This window comes from Oncorhynchus mykiss, chromosome 8, assembly GCF_013265735.2.
Source record: "Oncorhynchus mykiss isolate Arlee chromosome 8, USDA_OmykA_1.1, whole genome shotgun sequence".
NCBI lineage: Eukaryota > Metazoa > Chordata > Actinopteri > Salmoniformes > Salmonidae > Oncorhynchus > Oncorhynchus mykiss.
In genome coordinates, this window is record NC_048572.1 from 74318108 (window position 1) to 74338638 (window position 20531).

General features: G+C 44.3%; 1 protein-coding gene across 1 annotated transcript; it reads right to left on the bottom strand.

The window, feature by feature from the left end:
• Positions 1–3222: 3222 nt before the first annotated feature.
• Positions 3223–20299, bottom strand: LOC110530568 (coatomer subunit alpha). The gene is made up of 28 exons (XM_021613759.2): positions 20082–20299; positions 19571–19684; positions 19414–19487; positions 19209–19289; positions 18959–19035; positions 18744–18853; positions 14421–14530; positions 14141–14240; positions 10480–10698; positions 10101–10251; positions 9871–9937; positions 8119–8194; positions 7933–8015; positions 7577–7802; positions 7181–7319; positions 6829–6991; positions 6580–6726; positions 6300–6489; positions 6117–6212; positions 5763–5975; positions 5468–5557; positions 5266–5372; positions 4999–5145; positions 4588–4911; positions 4351–4461; positions 4089–4250; positions 3812–4006; positions 3223–3647 (listed from the first exon to the last, which is right to left on the bottom strand). Exons 1-28 carry the CDS (start codon positions 20119–20121, stop codon positions 3588–3590), a joined length of 3672 nt encoding a protein of 1223 aa, XP_021469434.1. The 5' UTR covers positions 20122–20299; the 3' UTR covers positions 3223–3587.
• Positions 20300–20531: the final 232 nt, after the last annotated feature.

A 20531-nucleotide genomic window follows, 5' to 3' on the forward strand; every position in this document is an offset into this window, starting at 1 on the left:
GCCTTGCTCGACCACACCCTCCTTCCTTGCTCCTGGCCTGCCTCTTCCACCAATCCATTTGTTTTTACGGACAAGAGCAGAAGCTATGAGCTGTCCGATCAGGCCCATTGTCTCACACAAGTTCTCTTTAATTTTCTTGGCGGACGTTCATATGGTTTGAGATGCAAACTTTCTGAAGTTCGCTTGGTAAGTGTAATATCTTGCGTGGAAGTATACTCACTGGCTGTTTGCAGCCGGCCCAAACGGCCAGCCCCTCCTCTTTGAGTGCTCCACTCGCTGCGCGCTGTTGATCTGTGTCTTCCGCCCCTGGTTTGTTGTAATTGTTTTTCGTTAGCGTTACACTACGACGCCGTGTGCATCCATTAGTATGGTGGCTCTTACAGCCACAAACTGTAATTTACTTTACACAACTTGCCGACTGGCTTGTTCTATGTCTTTGCTTTAACATGCTGCTTACCGGCCACAGGTTTTTTTCTTGTTCTTTTCCCTGCAGAGTGTAAAAGTATTGTGGTGGGCTTTCCACTAATTGAGACATTAACTTTGGAGTTCCTTAACGGAGTTACTCCATATAGTGCTGTTTTTACTGCTTGAATATTAAAATAGCTCAGTAATATTGCAGTTGGCATTAAACAAATAAATGAAATCCATTACCTGGTTGCTGTTTTGTCTGCTTTATTTCCCCATAGGGGTCTTCCCCTGTGTTTGCAGCGGTACTGGGTTATTTATCCCTCACCGGGACCCTATTCCTCCAAGCGGGTCACGACATAGCTCTCCCAGGGCGTTGGACCCCTTCTCCGTGGCCTTGTTGGCTGAGCTTATGGCTTCCCTTTGTGACAGGTGTGCTGGTGTCAACCGTCACCGCTATAGGGACGTGCCTGGGAGACCCAGGCGCTCAGGGCGCCAGAGGAGAGGCAGGACCTGGCAGGACCCCTGACACACCCTTCACCGGCTGCTTCTCCCTGTCTCAAAGTGGGAGGAGGATGTGGAGTCCCCCTGGGTGTTGTCCACAATGCTCGTGGGTTACCAACTCCAATTCCGGCCCCCGTCCTTCAGGGGCCTTCGTGTCACCACGGTATCAGAACGGCTAGGTGGGTTCTACTCCACTTATTTTGTGGTCCCAAAAAGAGACTGAGGGTTTTTACCGATTCTGGACCTCCACAACCTCAATGGGTACTTGAAGGTACTGAGGTTCCACGTGCTGTCCCCAGCCACGTGTTGCTGGGCAGGTCGGCCAGCAGCTGTTGTCTACCACCTTGGAGCAGCAGGCACATCAATACACTAGAGCTCTGAGCTGTACTACTGGCACTGCAGTCTTTCCTTTCACATCTGAAAGGAAGACATGTCCTGGTGAGAACGGACAACACCACAGTGGTGGTTTACATCAACCATCAGGGTGGACTGAGGTCCCACCGCCTCAATTTTACAGCACGGGAGCGCCATCTCTGGGTGGCAGCGGGTATGCTCTCGAGGGAGTGCCAGCCACCTTGGGACTGGAGCTTACATCCTGTGGGACAAGTTAGGGTGGGTGCAGATGGACCTGTTTGCCTCCCTGGGCAATGCACACTGCCCCCTGTGGTACTCCATGTCGGAGCTACCAGGGACTCTGGGCTTGGATGCTCTGACTCACGATTGGCCAGGAGCTTACGCATACCCCCCTTTTCCCCTGATCCAGCCTGTGCTGGACAGGACCAGGATGGTGGAGCATCATCTGCTGCTGGTGTCCCCATACTGGCCCAGACGACCCTGGTTCAGCCTTCTCCTGTCCCTGTTGTCTGGGACACCTTGGTAAATGCCCGAGACCCGACCTGCTGTTTCAGGCCGGGGGAAGACTGTGGCATCCGAGACCGCACCGCCTCAGACTGTGGGCTTGGCTGCTGAACGGCACCATGTTAGAACTACAGGAGGGCGTAAGGAACACCATGCAGAGTGCAAGGTGACCAGCTACAACCGTGGCATATCAGTTGCGCTGGCGGTTGTTCTGCTCTTGGTGCACTGGTATTGAGGTTGTGCCCGAGTCATGCAGGGTGCAGTATGTCCTCCAATACCTGCAGTTTTGCTTGGATGAGGGCTTGGCAGCCTCTACACTGAGTGTATTTGGCCACTATATCTGCCTGCCATGTGGAGTGGATGGACAGGCCAGTGGGGCGCCATCCCTTAGTCTCCAGGTTTATGAAGGGGGTTTGTCGCCTGCGTCCAGCTAGGACCTGCTTAATGGCGAGCTGGGCTTGATGTGGTCTTGGCAGCCTGCCTCCCCGAAACACCTCTCTATGAAGGTGGTTTTCTTGGTAGCATTACTTCCATAAAGAGGGATGGGTGAGCTCCATGCTCTTCCGGTAAGTAATGAGTGCTACAGGATGGACCCCGTGGGAGGAGTATATCTCTCCGCCCCAAACCTTCATTCCTCCCGAAGGTTCTGTCAGACAGGCATGTGAACATCCCTTTTATCCTGTCAAGGTCCTGGAGTGGCCTAGCCAGTCTCCAGATCTCAACCCCATAGAAAATCTTTGGAGGGAGTTGAAAGTCCGTGTTGCCCAGCAATAGCCCCAAAACATCACTGCTCTGGAGGAGATCTGCATGGAGGAATGGGCCAAAATACCAGCAACAGTGTGTGAACCTTGTGAAGACTTCTGACCTCTGTCATTGCCAACAAAGGGTATATAAAAGTATTGAGATAAACCTTTTATTGACCAAATACTTATTTTCCACCATAATTTGCAAATAAATACATTAAAAATCCTACAATGTGATTTTCTGGATTTGTTTTTTCTTATTTTGTCTGTCATAGTTGAAGTGTACCTATGATGAAAATTACAGGCCTCATCTTTAAGTGGGAGAACTTGCACAATTGGTGGCTGACTAAATACTTTTTTGCTCCACTGTAGCTCACAACCGTCATTCTTTCTGTTTTGCTCTAGGACACACACGTCTCTTGAATGGATGTACATGGAGATAGTTTAGTGCCTAAAACAAGGGGATAAATACATGTTAAAAGTTCCCTGATCTTTGACATCTCTGAGATATAGGACAGGCACTTTAGAAAATCTAAAGGAAGTTTGTTCTGAAGGAAATTTACAACAAACTTCTGTGTTCAAAAGCAAACTGCAAGATGGTTTGTCAAAATGTTACAATGGCAATTATTCCTACATGAGTAGAGTTAATGATTAAACCTGTACTCTGGGAAAAAAAGGAATAACTAGGACTTAAAACAAGCTAGAATCATACTTGTGGAATTAAAGAATGGTGCACACAATTTTATTTAACGAGTTACACAAAGCAGTGATGGTCTCTTTCTGACTTGTATACACCAACAGGGATGGCTAGTAGGGTTCTAATAAAACTACAATTCTCAATCGTTGGAGCAGAGATGACGTACAGCATTACAGGAAAGGTAAAGCAGACAGTCAAATGTAAATGCTTAATAACATTCTCACCAATAAGTCACATGTCATCCTAGCAAGCATTCTCTCGCATCAATCAAGTTTTGTTCTCTCCAAACCTAGTGAGAAAAACTGTATATATAGAATAAAGTGTGGATGTGTTTCTCTGAACGGATCAATGTCGTTCTTCCCTGGTCCTCTTCGTGTCCTCTAACGGAACTGCAGGGGACTGACACGCAGACCAATCACATCTTTTCCGATCTCCGTCACCTTGGAAATAAGGTTCAAGGGTCAGAGATATCACGGGGAAGGTGATGTCTAAACTGTTTAAATACTGACAAAGCAATTAATACAACATTTACATAAAAGCGGGACACTTCTAAATAGGAGGGGCTTTGTGTACATAACACAGTACAGCAGTTCTCTTGACTGACCTGTGTGACCCTGCAGACCTGGCCTTTGTAGGGGGGGCAGTAGCAGGCCCCAGACAGAGGGCACTTCTCCACGGGGCGTCCACGGTATAGGGGCGTGTAGGAGGCAGCGCACAGGTCAAATGGATTGTGGGGGTCGTAGTTCAGCTGGTGAGCATCTGTCAGCGTCTTCTCGCATGCTGCCAAGATCTTGCGTGTCTAAAAGACAGCGATAGAGATGGTAAAAGTGACAATATGGAAATAATTACATTTATATACAGACAAACAGTTAGATTGTTACCTGCTGTGCCACCTCTGGTTTGGGCCCTAGTTCAAGCAAGCGACGGGCAAAACTGGCAGCTGTCTTGAAGTTCTTCAGTTTGAAGAACAGATTTAGTGCCGTACGTAATACCAGGACCATGTGGACTGGCTGGAGACTGCAGTGGGTGAAGTAAGCTGCCATCTGAAAATATCAAACAATAATTAAAAGACTACTGGGTAGTAAACTCTTATGATTAGAGACTTAACGGTTGAGATGGGAAGTAGAGAAACAATGACAATACCTCACACAGCCTCTTCTGCTGGTCCAATGTCTCTTTAGGCAACTTCTTCCTTTCTGTTTCCATGGTGAGGCCAACAATGTATTCTCTGCAGATTGTAATCAGCTGCTGAGCCTAAGAGAGACAGTAACCTCAAATCAGGTAACCACCACCAACTACCATCCGGCCCACACTTGATTAACCACAGTAAATAACATTGACCGCAATGAAATCATTTCACTCTAAAACAAGTCTGCATACCTCTGCGATCTCCTGCTTGTTGTCGACCACCAGCAGTGGCACAGACAGCAGGATGGCGCGGAAGCGTTCAACGGCCTCCTCAAAGCGGCCGGCAGTGGTGAGCTGGTAGCACTGCTGCAGGCGGGCGATGAGGTCAGAAAGACGAAGACCCACAGCAGGCAGCCCTTGCTTGGTCCCACAGTCCTTCCAGTTCCTCTGGGGGTTGCCACGCAGGCAGGGTAGAGAAGGCAGGCCCAGGTAGCAGGTCCGCCCGCGGGACAGAGTCTGCATGAACAGCTGCTTATAGGGCCCAAACTGCACCACCCCAACCTGGTCATGGAGTAACTGAAAAGTAGAGGAAGAGAGAGACTTTGTACTAAAGTATAAACCTGTATAGAATGTGTGTGTGTGCACGTGTGTGTGTAAGCTTACCCTCATGGCGGTCTCAAATGAGCCTGCCAGGACGTGGTCCACAGGGAGCTGGGAGTTGTTGCACCACAGCTGTGTGGGGCTCATGCCCTTAGTGGGCGGGACAAAGAAACCATCTTCAGCCCCTCCTCCAGAGCCAGCTGACAACTCCTAGTGGTAGAGAAAATAAACATTCTCAAACTGACATGTCATCATTCCTGCTATGATTTGCATTCCTTAAGCCAAATTGTAAAGACAGAACTGATGTCAAAGAATAGTGAATCATCTCACCAGCTCTGGAGGAAGGTCCAGATCTTCCTCCACCTCCCAACCTCCTCCTTCCTCCTTCGCTGCACCTCCTTCCTCTCCTAATCCATCCTGGGCATCCATGAAGCCATCTGATGGAAACAGAGAAGATAAATGAGATGAACATAGGAAGAGATGGAGTAACAGGCAGGGTCCATCAGATGTCTCTACTTTCTGACTGACTCACCCTCATCCAGCTGAAGCTCTGCATCCTCTCCCCAGCCCTCTCCTCCTGGGGCATCAACATCCATGTCTGCAGCCATCTGACCAGCCTTCCCTGAATCACACACACAACAAAACCAAAAAAACACATTTAACATCTCTATGCAACAAGTACTCTGACCACTTCCCACTCCAACATAAAAACATTTTCAACTTAATACACGCCATGCTGACATGGCACATTACATCACCATTGCATCTAAACATTACATCTAAACTCAAATGAGTGTATGGAGTGTCAGGGCTGAGGACTCACTCACCTTTGGCTGCAATGGCTCCCTCAAAGAAGCCCTTGGACACAGTAAGCAGGGGCCAGTTGGTATCCAGGGGGTTGATAGGTGGTGGTGGCTGCAGCAGCTGGGCATTGAGGTCCACCTCAGGGACAGTCTCCTTCTCCAGGTCAAATGTCTCTTTCAGGGATTCTGCCTCTTCGTCCATCCCGTGGGTAGCAGCAGTCAAATATGCCAGTGACTCTACATATGGAAGACAGCCACACAGAGATCAGAGTTACAGACAAGCAGTTTAGACCAAAAGCACCAGAAACAAGAGTTGTGTCAGAAATGTCAAGAGAGTGGGAGAGAGATTGAGGTGTTTGTGAATTAAGGGGGACTCACTCTGGCCACAGTTCTTCAGTATGCGAACTCTCTCGCTGACGTCCCCCAGATACAGAGCACCCTGGTAGTGTCCACTCATGTCCTTCCTGATCTCAGCTGCAACACCACACAGACGTCTGTCATACAACTGACAAACACACCGTCAGTCAAACAAAAGACAAAAACAACAAATTAATCTCTTACCGATCTTCATCATCTTGCGGAGCTTGGCCAGGTTACCAGTGATGAGGTAGAGGAAGGTGAGCTTGTCGAAGTTCTTGGTCCTCTGGTAGCACATCTCCACGACCTGGTGGTGACCCTGCAGCAGCGCAGCCTCGCCCAGCCGCTCCCAGCAGCCCCTCTCATCCAGAGCCTTGGCAGCCTCCAACGCCACCTACAGACACAAAGGAAAAATTACATCACACAGTGTTTCACACAGATGATCTCAAGAGATTCCCAATGAAACCTGGGGTCTCAAACTCACTTCAATGTTGCCACACTCCAGAGCTAGAGTGAAGCGGGTCTTCTCATCCTTGACAAAGTGCAGGGCTACCTCAGGGTAACCCTTCTTCTGCAGGTAGGAGATGATGGACTGGCCAACCAGCTTGGCGTTACGCACCATGTGCAAAACCTGGAGGAGACAAAGGTCAGGGGTCACAAAGTCAGTCTAAAAGAAAAAGAGATGACCATGTTAACTCTAAGAGATAGGAGCACTGAATTGGATCGTTCTCACCTCTTCATATTTGCGGTTGACCAGGGCCAGTTTGAAGCGGTACTCCGTGGGGTCGATGGTCAGCACACGGGGCCTGCACTCACGGTCAAGACAGTAGACGCTGTTGCCTCTGACCCGGGTCACGTAGATGGGCAGGTCCAGAGTCCGGATGATACCATGATCACTACAGACAAGAGTAGAGTGTGATAAGAAAAGTTGGATACTCCCCTCGTCTCTCAAACGCATCACTGAAGGAGTAAACAGCTTTCATATTCCAGTATGTTCAAAAAGGACTAGGAAGGGAATGAATCAATATACTGTACTTCGAATATACTCTGAATAAAGTGTGCGTTAGTGGCGTCTTGTGCATTACCCTGAGGTGAGGGCGTATTTAATGTGGTTAGATGTGGTGTAAATGAAGACGCCACTCTCGTCCCAGGCTCCACTCTTCACACGGATGTTCTCATGGATGTTGCACAGACTCTCCAGCTTCCTGTTGCAGATCATAATTGCTGCAGAGGAAAGCAGAGATTTATCAACAAATTTAACAGCAGGTAAATCTGGGGTACTAGAGAGCGAGGGAACAGCTAAAAAGGGTGTAAATCTAGGATACATTGTTGACAACAGCTATAGAGAGTGAATCGTGGTAAGTTTAAAAACAGCAAGAGGGCCCAAAACCTTGACAGCCAAGCTGTAGAGAAAGTAGAGGACAGATAAGAGTGTAATCCTGATATTGGATCTGAGTGTGTTTAGAGTGTACTGTACGTACCGTGTTTAGCCAGCAGGGCCACGTGGCTGGTGTCAGCACTCCACACCACATACTTGACCTTGGCGATCTTCACGGTGGCCAGCGAGCGTTTCTGCTGCACGTCGAAGAGGGTGACCCCATCTGCGTCGCGCAGCAGCAGGGAGCCTGTCCCGGCGTAAAAGATCTCCTCACAGCTGGGCACCTGCACCTTCTTCACAATCTCATTCTTCAGGTTCTTGATTAGCAGCTGGAGGGAGAGCAGGGTTATTATAGTCATCCTCTGACCACTCAAAATGTACCATACCCATATTTAGAATAACTACAGCCATTGGCCCAGAAATTACAAATACAATTTAATAATGTGCACACACACTTACAGAATGCATGCGGTCCAGAACAGCAAACCTGTTCCTTGCGACCCAGACTGCAGTCAGACCAGAGGACCTCTTCCCCTCAGGAGCTGCAGGCGGGGGAGAAAGAATGAACAGGATATGAAACTGGAATTACATTGACACTTCACAGATGTTGTCTCGCTATACAAGAGAATAAGGGTGCCGCTTTACCATCTGGGTTCTGAGAGTCGCTCTCTTTGGGAATGGCATACAGGTCATAGGTGCTGTTCTCCAGGTTGGTTGCCCTCTGCAAGAGCAAGACACAGCATTACATTTTCAACAACTAAAGAAACGGTGTCTAAATTGAGTGTGTGTGTACAGTCGTGGCCAAAATTTTTGAGAATGACAAATATTAATTTCCAAAGTTTGCTGCTTCAGTGTCTTTAGATATTTTTGTCAGATGTTACTATGGAATACTGAAGTATAATTACAAACATTTCATAAGTGTCAAAGGCTTTTATTGACAATAACATGAAGTTGATGCAAAGAGTCAATATTTGTAGTGTTAACCCTTCTTTTTCAAGACCTCTGCAATCTGCCCTGGCATGCTGTCAATTAACTTCTGGGCCACATCCTGACTGATGGCAGCCCATTCTTGCATCATCAATGCTTGGAGTTTGTCAGAATTTGTGGGTTTTTGTTTGTCCACCTGCCTCTTGAGGATTGACCACAAATTCTCAATGGGATTAAGGTCTGGGGAGTTTCCTAGCCATGGACCCAAAATATTGATGTTTTGTTCCACGAGCCACTTAGCTATCACTTTTGCCTTATGGCAAGGTGCTCCATCATGCTGGAAAGGGCATTGTTAGTCACCAAACTGTTCCTGGATGGTGTGGAGAAGTTGCTCTCAGAGGATGTGTTGGTACCATTCTTTATTCATGGCTGTGTTCTTAGGCAAAATTGTGAGTCAGCCCACTCCCTTGGCTGAGAAGCAACCCCACACATGAATGTCTCAGGATGCTTTACTGTTGGCATGACACAGGACTGATGGTAGCGCTCACCTTGTCTTCTCCGGACAAGCTTTTTTCCAGATGCCCAAAACAATCGGAAAGGGGATTCATCAGAGAAAATGACTTTACCCCAGTACTCAGCAGTCCAATCCATGTACCTTTTGCAGAATATCAGTCTGTCCCTGATGTTTTTCCTAGAGAGAAGGGGCTTCTTTGCTGCCCTTCTTGAAACCAGGCCATCCTCCAAAAGTCTTTGCCTCATTGTGCGTGCAGATGCACTCACACCTGCCTGCTGCCATTCCTGAGCAAGCTCTGTACTGGTGGTGCCCCGATCCCGCAGCGGAATCAACTTTAGGAGACGGTCCTGGCGCTTGCTAGACTTTCTTGGGCGCCCTGAAGCCTTCTTCACAACAATTGAACCGCTCTCCTTGAAGTTCTTGATGATCTGATAAATGGTTGATTTAGGTGCAATCTTACTGGCAGCAATATCCTTGCCTGGGAAGCCCTTTTTGTGCAAAGCAATGATGACGGCACGTGTTTCCTTGCAGGTATCCATGTTTGACAGAGGAAGAACAATGATTCCAAGCACCACCCTCCTTTTTCAGCTTTGTCTGTTATTCAAACTCAATCAGCATGACAGAGTGATCTCCAGCCTTGTCCTCATCAACACTCACACCTGTATTAACGAGAGAAGCACTGACATGATGTCAGCTGGTCCTTTTGTGGCGGGGCTGAAATGTAGTGGAAATGTTTTTGGGGGATTCAGTTCACTTGCATTGCAAAGAGGGACTTTTTTTTTTCTTCATCTGATCACTCTTCATAACATTCTGGAGTATATGCAAATTGCCATCATACAAACTGAGGCAGCAGACTTTGTGAAAATTAATATTTGTGTCATTCTCAAAACTTTTGGCCACGACTGTACTGTATAACCTATTATGTGTATGCACTTATTTTTAAGAGCGAGACTCACAGTGCAGAGCAAGACAGCATTCTCTGCGGGGTTGTAAGACATGCTGAACACTGGGAACTTTGACCCACTAGTAGAAAAAAAGAACATGGTTAGATTCCATATAATGACAAAACCAGCTGACCTCTCGCATTCTTTTACAAAACGGTAGCATTCACTCATCCTTCAGAACTCAGTTTCAGGACAGTAAAGACTCTGCAGTATTAAATGAGCATGCATACGCACACACACACCTGCGCAGCTGCATGACAGCGGTGTCCTTGCTACTGTTAAAGTCGAGCTGGCGCAGGAAGCGGTCCTTGACATAGTAGAGCATGTTGCCGTACACAGCATAGGCCGGACGCTCACGCTCCAGCTTAAACACCAGCATACCACTGTCATGACCTGGAGGACAAACAGCCTGGTTACACACTCCACTTCTAATTAACAAATGCCTCCAACACACGGTCACTGAAAGACAGTGAAATGAAGGGCAGCAATATTCAGTATGTTTGTCTTATCTGCATGGTGGGTCAAGACTTAAGACTATCAGATCCAACCGCCTTACAATGTAATCTACTTCGAGCACATTAAAAAGCCCCATAATGTTATCATTATGTGTAAGTCACTTACCAGCAGCAAATAGATTGAGGTTGGGGTGAGCCCCCAGCACCCAGAAGCGGTCGTGGTCCCTGCGGAAGGTCTGGACACCGGTCCTTTTGGACATGTCCCACACACGGATACTCTTGTCCTCAGAGTTGGACAGGATGAGCTCCTGGCGGGGGTGGAAGACAGCACAGGACACATTGTTGTAGTGGCCCCTGCAGGTGTCCAGTTCCCATGCCTTGGACTCTGGGGGAGGGGAGAAAGTAAGACAAATCAAGTTAGAAAATTGCTAGGATCTTAAGGAGAATTTTTTATTTTTTAAATCAGCAACCAAGTATGTTCTTTAAATAGCACTGTACCTTTATTTTTAAAAAGTATCATCTGCAGTTCATAAACACGTACATAGTGAAGACAATTCATTATCTGGGTTGTTCCATGAAATGAGTCCCTTTTTAGATATTTATTTTTTACACTAACACAACCCTTCATGCATAAAGAACACATGTTCAACTTAATAAAAAAACATGTCTTCCCATCTCAAGAGGTTAAATAATAAAAATGACGATAGTAAGTGCCTATTAAGTGTCAAATAAAGTAACAGGGTGAATGGACGCTTCTTGTGTGCAACAGTGAGGGACAATTCAATGAAAGCGTCCCAAAAAATATGAAATTGCTCAAAAAAATTCTAGCCCATCTTTGGGTAACAGGGTTGACGTGTTATGCTCAACCCACTCAAGTTTTCCACCACAAAACAGAAAATGGCCAAAAAGAGTAATCAGCTCACCTGATTTTACAGTGTGATTTGACTATTAGATGTTCAATGTTTTTTTTATTTTTTTATTGTTAAAAACTGAATAGTTTCACCTCATTAAAACAAGATTTCAGGTTATGTAAGAGGGTTGACCTTAAAAAGACAACCTGTACTTTGTTTTACCAATGAATCACATGAAATAAATGTTCAGAAATGACTGTCAACGCAACAAAATAACTGGCTTTACAGTAGCTAGGTTTCCATCCAATTAGCGACAGTTTCATGCGAATATTGTAGAATCCACATAAAGAAATGTTGTAGTGTTTTCACCAAACTGACTTGTTGAGGATAAAAATAGGTGTGTGATGAAGAGGTGCACACAAAAAAAAAATGTTGGCTTAAGTTTTCATGTACCAAATAAAATTCAAAAGTTCAATGTTTCCATCGCATTTTCAATTGTTGCATTAAATAGCAAATATGACTACTCTAGTCTTCACACGTGCGCACAAGTCAACAGCTCGCAGATACGGTGCGGGTAGTCTAGTCAACATGAGATTATTATGGATAAACGTGAGAATATTAGTCAAACATCGATCATCATGTCACCAGAATAAGACCCTATATATTTTGTGGAAAGGAGCATCAACATTACTGTGCACTTTCACAACTGAAAGGTTTCCCAAGTCGTGGTGGGAGGACCACACACACACCTTATTATCGTGACTCCAAGTTTACTTCGATATGATGATTATTATCGAAGTTTCCACCGCCATTTCTCGCATAATTCACTTTACAGACAGACACAAAAAGATCCCACTATGTCTAACGAACAAATTCTGTCAGCATTAAAAAACAAATTGTACAGAAACTTCCTGTTTCCATCGCAGCTGACGTGATTCGTATTTTTATACGGTATGACTTTACTCACATAAAAACTGTGGATTGTCACGACATTGCCCTCTTTGGGTATAGCAAGCCCCATCCCCCTCTCCCTGCCTCCCCCTTCAACTAGGCTGCTGTGGTCAGAGAGACGTCGTAAATTCCTGAGGATCTCCTCATGGACACACGGTCTAGAGAGTCTCAATTTTCATAGAGAACAAAGGAATTTCTTTCACCTCACAGAACTTGAGGTACAAACAAATTTCATGTTCCGGAGAAAGTATAAAAGATCGGTGAAGAAACCAGCTACGAACTGGTCCGTTTGTTACAACTTGGGGAAGCTTATGGGAGACGGTGTGGCCACATTACCATAACGCTGTTTACATAATAGTCTCCGATATGAGGTTTACATCTAATTGTTGTATAAGAGGAATGAGTGAGTATGATACTGTTTACACAATTGTACAATGTGATTTTGGACTGTTTAATGAAGGAAAACTCAAAAAGGGAATTGGAGAGGACCGCCCCTGAGCCCAGTTGGGGTCAGGCATCCTGGGACAGCCCTTTTCTGCAATTCCCAAATAAAAACCAACTGAGAAATTATCAGCAGACCATGTTTTTCTCCATTAGGAGAGGACGAAAGTTGTAGACCAATCTTTTAACCATACCACGTGGTTAAACTCTTAGACTATCGATACTAACAGAATAAGAACAAGTCTTTGATATTAATTACTAGTCTGCAGCTAGGAATTCGGTATCATTGAACGCGAAGAACGACAACCGCCGAAACATCCATTCTATAACAAATGAATTAATGTCACTATCCCCTCTAACCAAGAGAGAGAGAGAGGACAAAACTCTCCAACTGAAACAAACTTTTCACCAGCGATCCAGACGACACACTGAGCGTTTATATATATAATATATATATATATATATATATATATATATATATATATATATATAGCAATTGTTCCCGAATGAGTGAGCGTTCATGTGCAAAGGATTAGCATTTCAATTGTTAAACTGCCTTCTACTCAGACCCAGAAGCTCGGATATGCATATAATTGGTAGCATTGGATAGAAAAGTCTGAAGTTTCTAAAACTGTTAAAATAATGTCTGTGAGTATAACCGAACTGATATGGCAGGTGAAAACCGAGGAAAATCCATCCAGATTTTTTCTTTTAGGTCACAGGCCATTTCAATGCTAGTCTATGGGGATATACAAATAAATATCTCCCAGATTGCAGTTCCTGTGGCTTCCACTAGATGTCAACAGTCTCTAGAAAGGGTTTCAGGCTTGTTTTTTGAAAAAATGAGCAAGTAATTATAGTTTTTCAATGTCTCTCATCAGGACTCTAGTCTTGTGGCGCGCGTGAATGAGGGCGCGCACTTCTGTTATTTATCTCTGGTTTTGAACATACTAGATTCTGTCTTAAATTCTATCGTTTATTTACATATTAGGGTACCTGAGCATTGATTAGAAACGTTGTTTGACTTGTTTGGAAGAAGTTTACCGGTAACTTTTGGGATTCCTTCGTCTGCATGTTGAACGAGTAGATTACTGAATCAAACGCGCCAGTTAAACTTACTTTTTTGGGATGTAAAGAAGTACTTTATCAAACAAAACGACCATTTGTTGTGTAGCTGGTACCCGTGGGATTGCAAACAGAGGATGATCTTCAAAGTGAAGTGATTTATTTTAGCGTCATTTCTAATTTATGTGGCACCTCTGCTGGTTTGAAAAATGTTTTTAATGCTGGTGTAAGCGGGGAGCTGTCAGATAATCGCATGGTATGCTTTCGCTGTAAAGCCTTTTTGAAATCTGACAATGCAGTTGGATTAACAAGACATTAAGCTTTTAAAACGATATGAGACACTTGTATTTTCATGAATGTTTAATATTACGATTGTTAATGTTGCTATGTCATAGAGGGTGCACAGAGGGACATGTCGAAATACCGAATTTTGGCAGTTTAGCAAGTCTTTATTCATATATTTTTTTAAATGAATGTATTGAATTGCAAGAATTTCATGGAATGACCCATTCTACTTACCGTTCATCCTCCAGATCTTGACCTGCCGGTCGTCAGCCCCTGAGACGATGAGGGGCATGGTGGGATGGAAGGCGGCCCAGTTGACCCCACGATCGTGACCCTGCAGGGAGAGAGGGAAACTCACATGGCTCACAACTGGCCAAGACTTTATCTTAATAAGCACAAACTCCTGGGCCTACCAATAACATTACTGTTCATTTCAGTGACCTGCTCAGTGCTCACAACTAAAGTACCATTAATAGACAGCAATGTCTTACAGAGAGACTCAAAACAGACTAACCTCGAGCACGTGTTTGACAACGGCATCGGATGCTCCGAACAGATCGACACCAGAGATGCCTCGCACATCAGTTTCCACGGCCCCGGGAGAGAGGTTCTTCTTCCTCAGACCTGAAACCAACATGCATAGCACCACGCACAAGGGGGATCCATATACGTGTTACACAGGGGCACACAGATACAGGTCAGGGAGAAAGAACATGATACATTAATACACTCTAAAATAGATACCATCAACAAAAGGCAAAGATAGTGGTTTCTGATCATACTAACACACAAATGTAGCTGTTGAATTACTGAAAACACACACACACACACACACACACACACGCTGAAGAGCAAGGACACAACCAGTGTTCTCGGTGTGGTCCTAACTCGAGTTCAGGAGGAACACTATCACCATATTTAGCACATCAAAATCAAAATCATTGAGATGATTGTTGATTAATCAATCAACAACACAAAGAGCGTCACAGTTCTCCTATCATTGGATTACAGTTAATCTAGGGCTGACCCAAATTATTCGACTGGTTGATAGGCTGTTGGTTGAACAATTTAATTCAAAATTAAAATTAAAATAAAAGTTGAGCGGTAGACTAATTGTTTGCTACTGTCTGTCAATTCCCCCATTAATGCAGTACCAGTCAAAAGTTGACACATACGCATTCAAGGGTTCATTTAATTTTGTACTATATTGTAGAATAATAGTGAAGACATCAAAACTATAAAATAACACATGGAATCATGTAGAAACCAAAAATGTGTTAACAGATATTTTATATTTGAGATTCTTCAAAGTAGCCACTGTTTACCTAGATCACAGCTTTGTACACTCTTGGCATTCTCTCAACCTCCTTCACCTGGAATGCTTTTCCAACAGTCTTGAAGGAGTTCCCACATATGCTGAGCACTTGTTGGCTGCTTTTCCTTCCCTCTGTGGTCCAACTCATCCCAAACCATCTCAATAGGGTTGAGGTCAGGTGATTGTGGTCATCTGATGCAGCACTCCATCACTCTCCTTCTTGGTCAAATAGCCCTTACATGGAGGTGTGTTTTGGGTCAATGTCCTGTTGAAAAACAAATGATCATCCCATCTGTCTTGTGCTTAGTGGGACTGAGTATTGCTGCAGAATGCTGTGGTAGCATGCTGGTTAAGTGTGCCTTGAATTCTAAATACATCACACAGCGTCAACAGCAAAGTACCCCCACACCACCTCCTCCATGCTTCAAGGTTGGAACCACACATGCAGAGAGCATCCGTTCACCTACTCTGCATCTCACAAAGAAGCGGCGGTTGGAACCAAAAATCTCAAATTTGGACTCATCAGACCAAAGGACAGATTTCCACCGGTCTAATGTCCATTGCTCGTGTTTCTTGGCCCAAGCAAGTCTCTTATTATTGTTGTCCTTTATGAGTGGTTTCTTTGTAGCAATTCAACCATGAAGACCTGATTCCGCAGTCTCTTCTGAACAGTTGATGTTGAGCTGTGTCGCGTTACTTGAACTCCGTGAAGCATTTATTTGGGCTGCAATTTCTGAGGCTGTTAACGCTAATGAACTTGTCCTCTGAGGCAGAGGTAACTCTGGGTCTTCATTCCCTGTGGCAGTCCTCATGAGAGACAGTTTCATCATAGTGCTTGATGGTTTTTGTGCATTTGAAGAAACTTAAGGTTCTTGACATTTTCTGGATTGACTGGCCTTCATGCCTTAAAAATAATGGACTGTCGTTTCTCTTCGCTTATTTGAGCTGTTCTTGCCATAATATGGGCGTGGCTTTTTATTGTCCCCAGCACAAGGTGCACCTGTGAAATGATCATGCTGTTTAATCAGCTTCTTGATATGCCACACCTGTCAGTTGGATGGATTATCTTGGTAAAGGAGAAATGTTCACAAACAGGGATGTAAACAAATTTGTGCACAAAATGAGAGAAATAAGCTTTTTGTGCATATGCAACATTTCCGGGATCTTTTATTTCAGCTCATGAAACATGGGACCAACACTTTAAAAGTTCACATGTTTTGATTTCAGTGTAAAATGTGCCCATTTGGGGATCTGATAGTATTTCTGATTGGCTTAATGCACCACCACTAATGAGCTGTGGAGCTTTGAGAATGACAATAATTCCTCGAATTATTTGACACCCCCTCCCCCTTTTGATAACCACTCAGCATGAGTGAAAAATGTCATGCTCTGATTCAGTAGAAACGTCATAAAACTGCCTACCCGATTTCTTCTTATCCCTCGCAAAAATAGCCTACAACTGGCCCAGAATATGATATACAATGTTGCAAGGAGTTTCAGGCTGGACCCAAGTTGTTGATATAATGTTTAAAGTTCATTGCAGACAGGCCGCGCTAGCCAATGTGATTTATAGGATATTTATTTTTATCCTGAAATGTATCATGAAATGTTTGTTGGCTTTATTGGCTATTTTTCATAGTTGGCACTATAAGTTATTTGTCATTTCGATTTGGATAGCATTTTGACTAACCTCACGACAAAGACAAATGGGCATTTGAAAACCATAACTGGCACACAGATCGGTAGAAATGGTGGGAAATTGGCATTCTACACAAAAAAGTTTGCAAACTCCTCATGTAGCCTATTACCAGCAACTTCAGGAGTGTAACGGCAGAATCTGCGAAAGTCCATATGAGCGGGAGGAGGATGGTCGAGTCATTTGTGTCTTATTTTAGAAAACAGTGAGCTTAACGCATCAGATATCAGACAAGCTCAATGCATATTTAGTTGATTTTATTAAAACACATAGGGTGTCTATATATGGAAAACCACAATTGGTCTAAAGAGACAACCTTCGGTAGACCAAGACAATTTTCCAGTCGGGGCAGCCCTAAATTAATCAAATCACAAAAGAGATGACACCCAGGACTCGAGTCAGAACACACACTTAATCTAGAGAAAACAGGCTGCGTCAGTGTCTCCAGCCCAGAGAAATCACGTGGTGAACAGATAACCCAACAGGATCAAGAAGGGGATTCATGAAGGAGAACTGCACTAGGAACCCATGTGCAGGTGTGGATGTTTCCTGGGGGAGCATGGGGACAGGTGACAAGCGGAAGTGGGAAGAGGTGGATTTGATCGATGGGCTGGTGGAGGTGGTGGTTGGGGTTGTAAAGAGGTGCTCTGATGGGGCGTTGAATGTCAGGAGGGTGAGTAGTATTTGAGTCCATGCTTGGGTTAGATACTGCTACAAACAAAACATCTTACTGCTGCTGTGAGGTTTCTGTCATGCCAAGAGTTCATGCTTCCTGACCAACAAGCTTATCATTTACCAGTCAAAGTAATCTAAAGCAGGGATGTTATGGCTACTTACAGTATTACTTACTGACTGTGCCATGGAGACATTGTGCGCTGCACAGATTGAGCATTATATCGTGCAGGTTTATTAGTTATTATAAACTGGGTGGTTCGAGCCCTGAATGCTGATTGATACAGTATACCATGGCTGTCAGCCAGACCGTATACCACAGATATGACAAGACATTTATTTTTACTGCACTAATTACATTGGTAACCAGTTTATAATAGTAATAAGGCACCTCTGGGGTTTGTGGTATATGGCCAAATTACCACAGCTAAGGGCTGTGTCCAGACACTTAGTTGCGCACAAGAACCCTTTGCTGTGGTATATTGGTTGTATACCACACCCCCTGGGGCCTTATTGCTTAATTAGTACATTTGTGAGGTATGTGTTCTTCTCATCAATGAGAGCAGTTAGTAGTGAGTGGTAGCACAGAGCTGATGGCTAATACAGTTTACTTGGGGTATTTGAGGGGTGCAATTGTGATGGCCAACAGCCTGGTGACAGGATTACATGTAGTGTGTGTTGAGAATGAGGTAGGACACTTAGAGACCTAAAATGGGTCAGTGAATGGGAAAAGTGAAAGAATGACAGAAAGACAGGCAAGACACACCAAAGAAAAGTAGATATTAAAACATGCAGAAGCACAGAAACACCTCTCCCATATTCTCGCTCTCCATATTTCTCACGTCACCTAGTGTTACCTTTCTTACCTCATTTTAACCCCCTCTACAAATCTTCAGTGAAAGGTCTTTAGTTCTGTTCATAACTAGGCCCTATTCATCAGTTTTCCCTATTCTAAAACTATAATTTTCACTCTATTCAACTGTCCATCTCAACTAAGGAGAGGTGTTTCTGCAAAAAGCCCAGAGATTAATTCTCCACAAGGAGAGGAAGGAGGGGTTAAGGACGTGTCTCCGCCTTCCACTCCATACCACCCAGCCCCATCCCCAAACCTCACTGCCCACCCTCAACCCCGAGTCCCATCCCCACGCCCTCACCGGAGATATCCCACACACGCACGGTCTGGTCCAGGCTGGCCGACACCACTAGGTCCTCAGAGGGGTGGAACTGAGCACACATCACATAGTGATTATGCCCTGTCAGTACACTGCAGGACAGAAACACAGAAATTACATAAGAATTTACAATTAGAAAAACAATAGACACAAGTGTTTCCGTGAGGTGCCAACACTTGGCTCAGGCACTGACTTACCAGACACAGGTCCTGGACTGCCAGTTCCAGATACGGATTGTCTGGTCATCTGAGGCACTCAAAATCCATGGATACTCCTGGAGAAAGGAAAGGAATTAATTTCAGAATGCATTATTAGGCCTATATGGAATTCTATGCAAGAACATGAAACTATGGGATAAACATGACATTTAAAGGTTGGGTCTTCATGTAAGTGTGAATGGAATGGATGTAGGCTAGCCATTTTGAGAGTGAAAAAATATGGACTCACATGATGGAAGAAGGTGGTGCGGATGTAGTCCAGGTGCCCAAGAAGAGTGAAGAGGCAACGCCGCAGCTTGTAGTTCCACACCTGGTAAAGGGAGATCAATCGTAAATGGTGCAGTGACATCACAGTTTTCCAGTACGTTTTAGAATGTATTCTCTGCAATGAAAACATGTATGAAGGAGAATGTGAGGGTGTATGAATGACTAACCTTGATTTTGTAGTCATCTCCTCCAGACACAAACAGAGGCTGTTGCTTGTGGAAATCAATTCCTCTGACAGGTCCTTCACAATAAAATCACAATCATCATCAATAATCAAAGTCAATTACATTTATGTTAATTAAGAAATGTGAAAAACATTTTTACCATCATGCTCATCGAACTTGTCAATCAGTGTGCACATCCGATAGTCCCACAACTGGATGACTCCATTGTGAAGACTAGCAAGGATCCAGGGCCGTTTAGGGTGGAAACTCAGCCCTATGGAATAGAAATGTTTTCAGAAAGTTGGCTTATTAACGTTAGTAAGTTAGACACCAATGAACGGCAAAAGTTTAATCAAGTAAACCATCAATGATACACATGCAGATCACATGAATGAGGTTGAAAACTAGCGGAGGTATGAACTGAAAGTGTTGACTGGCTAGCTAACTTGTTAACTTAACCTTGCTAACATTAGCTGGTTAACATTAGCTGAGCTAGCATACGTTTCCTTGGTAGCAGCTAACGTTAAGTCATAAATTATATTAAAAAAAAGTGACATGACATTGCTAATCGTATCAATAACTTCGTCTTATGAATTAACCACTAAAAAAATGACAACAATTTTCATGGGCAACATCGTTAGCTAGCTAACAGGCTGCTAATGTAACGTTACCTTTCACACGGGCCGACTTCGTCTCGAATTTGGTCAACATCACAGGAACGCAATGATAACTATATATGAATCTGTCAAATTCACTCTGAAAATATAAAACTCTTATTTTTCGCAGACTGGTCTCCCAACTGCTTCTTTAGCCCATTTACTTCTACTGAATGTTTCCTGACACGTCGACCTGTGTTGGTGCAATGTCTTCCTGTTTGGGAACAATAAAGTTCATATTAATGGTGCTTTCAAGACAACTGGGAACCCGGGGGGAAAAAAAGAGGGCAAATCATGACGTCAATGATTTTCAGGTCGGAAAGTCATGAACACATTGAAAGTCGAGAGTTTTCTGAGTGCCCATTTTCTAGCTGTTTTGAATGCAGCAATTAAGATACAGCTGACGCAAAAAACTCCACCGCACAGTGATGATAGAATGGAACCGCCACAGATTAGAACATCTTT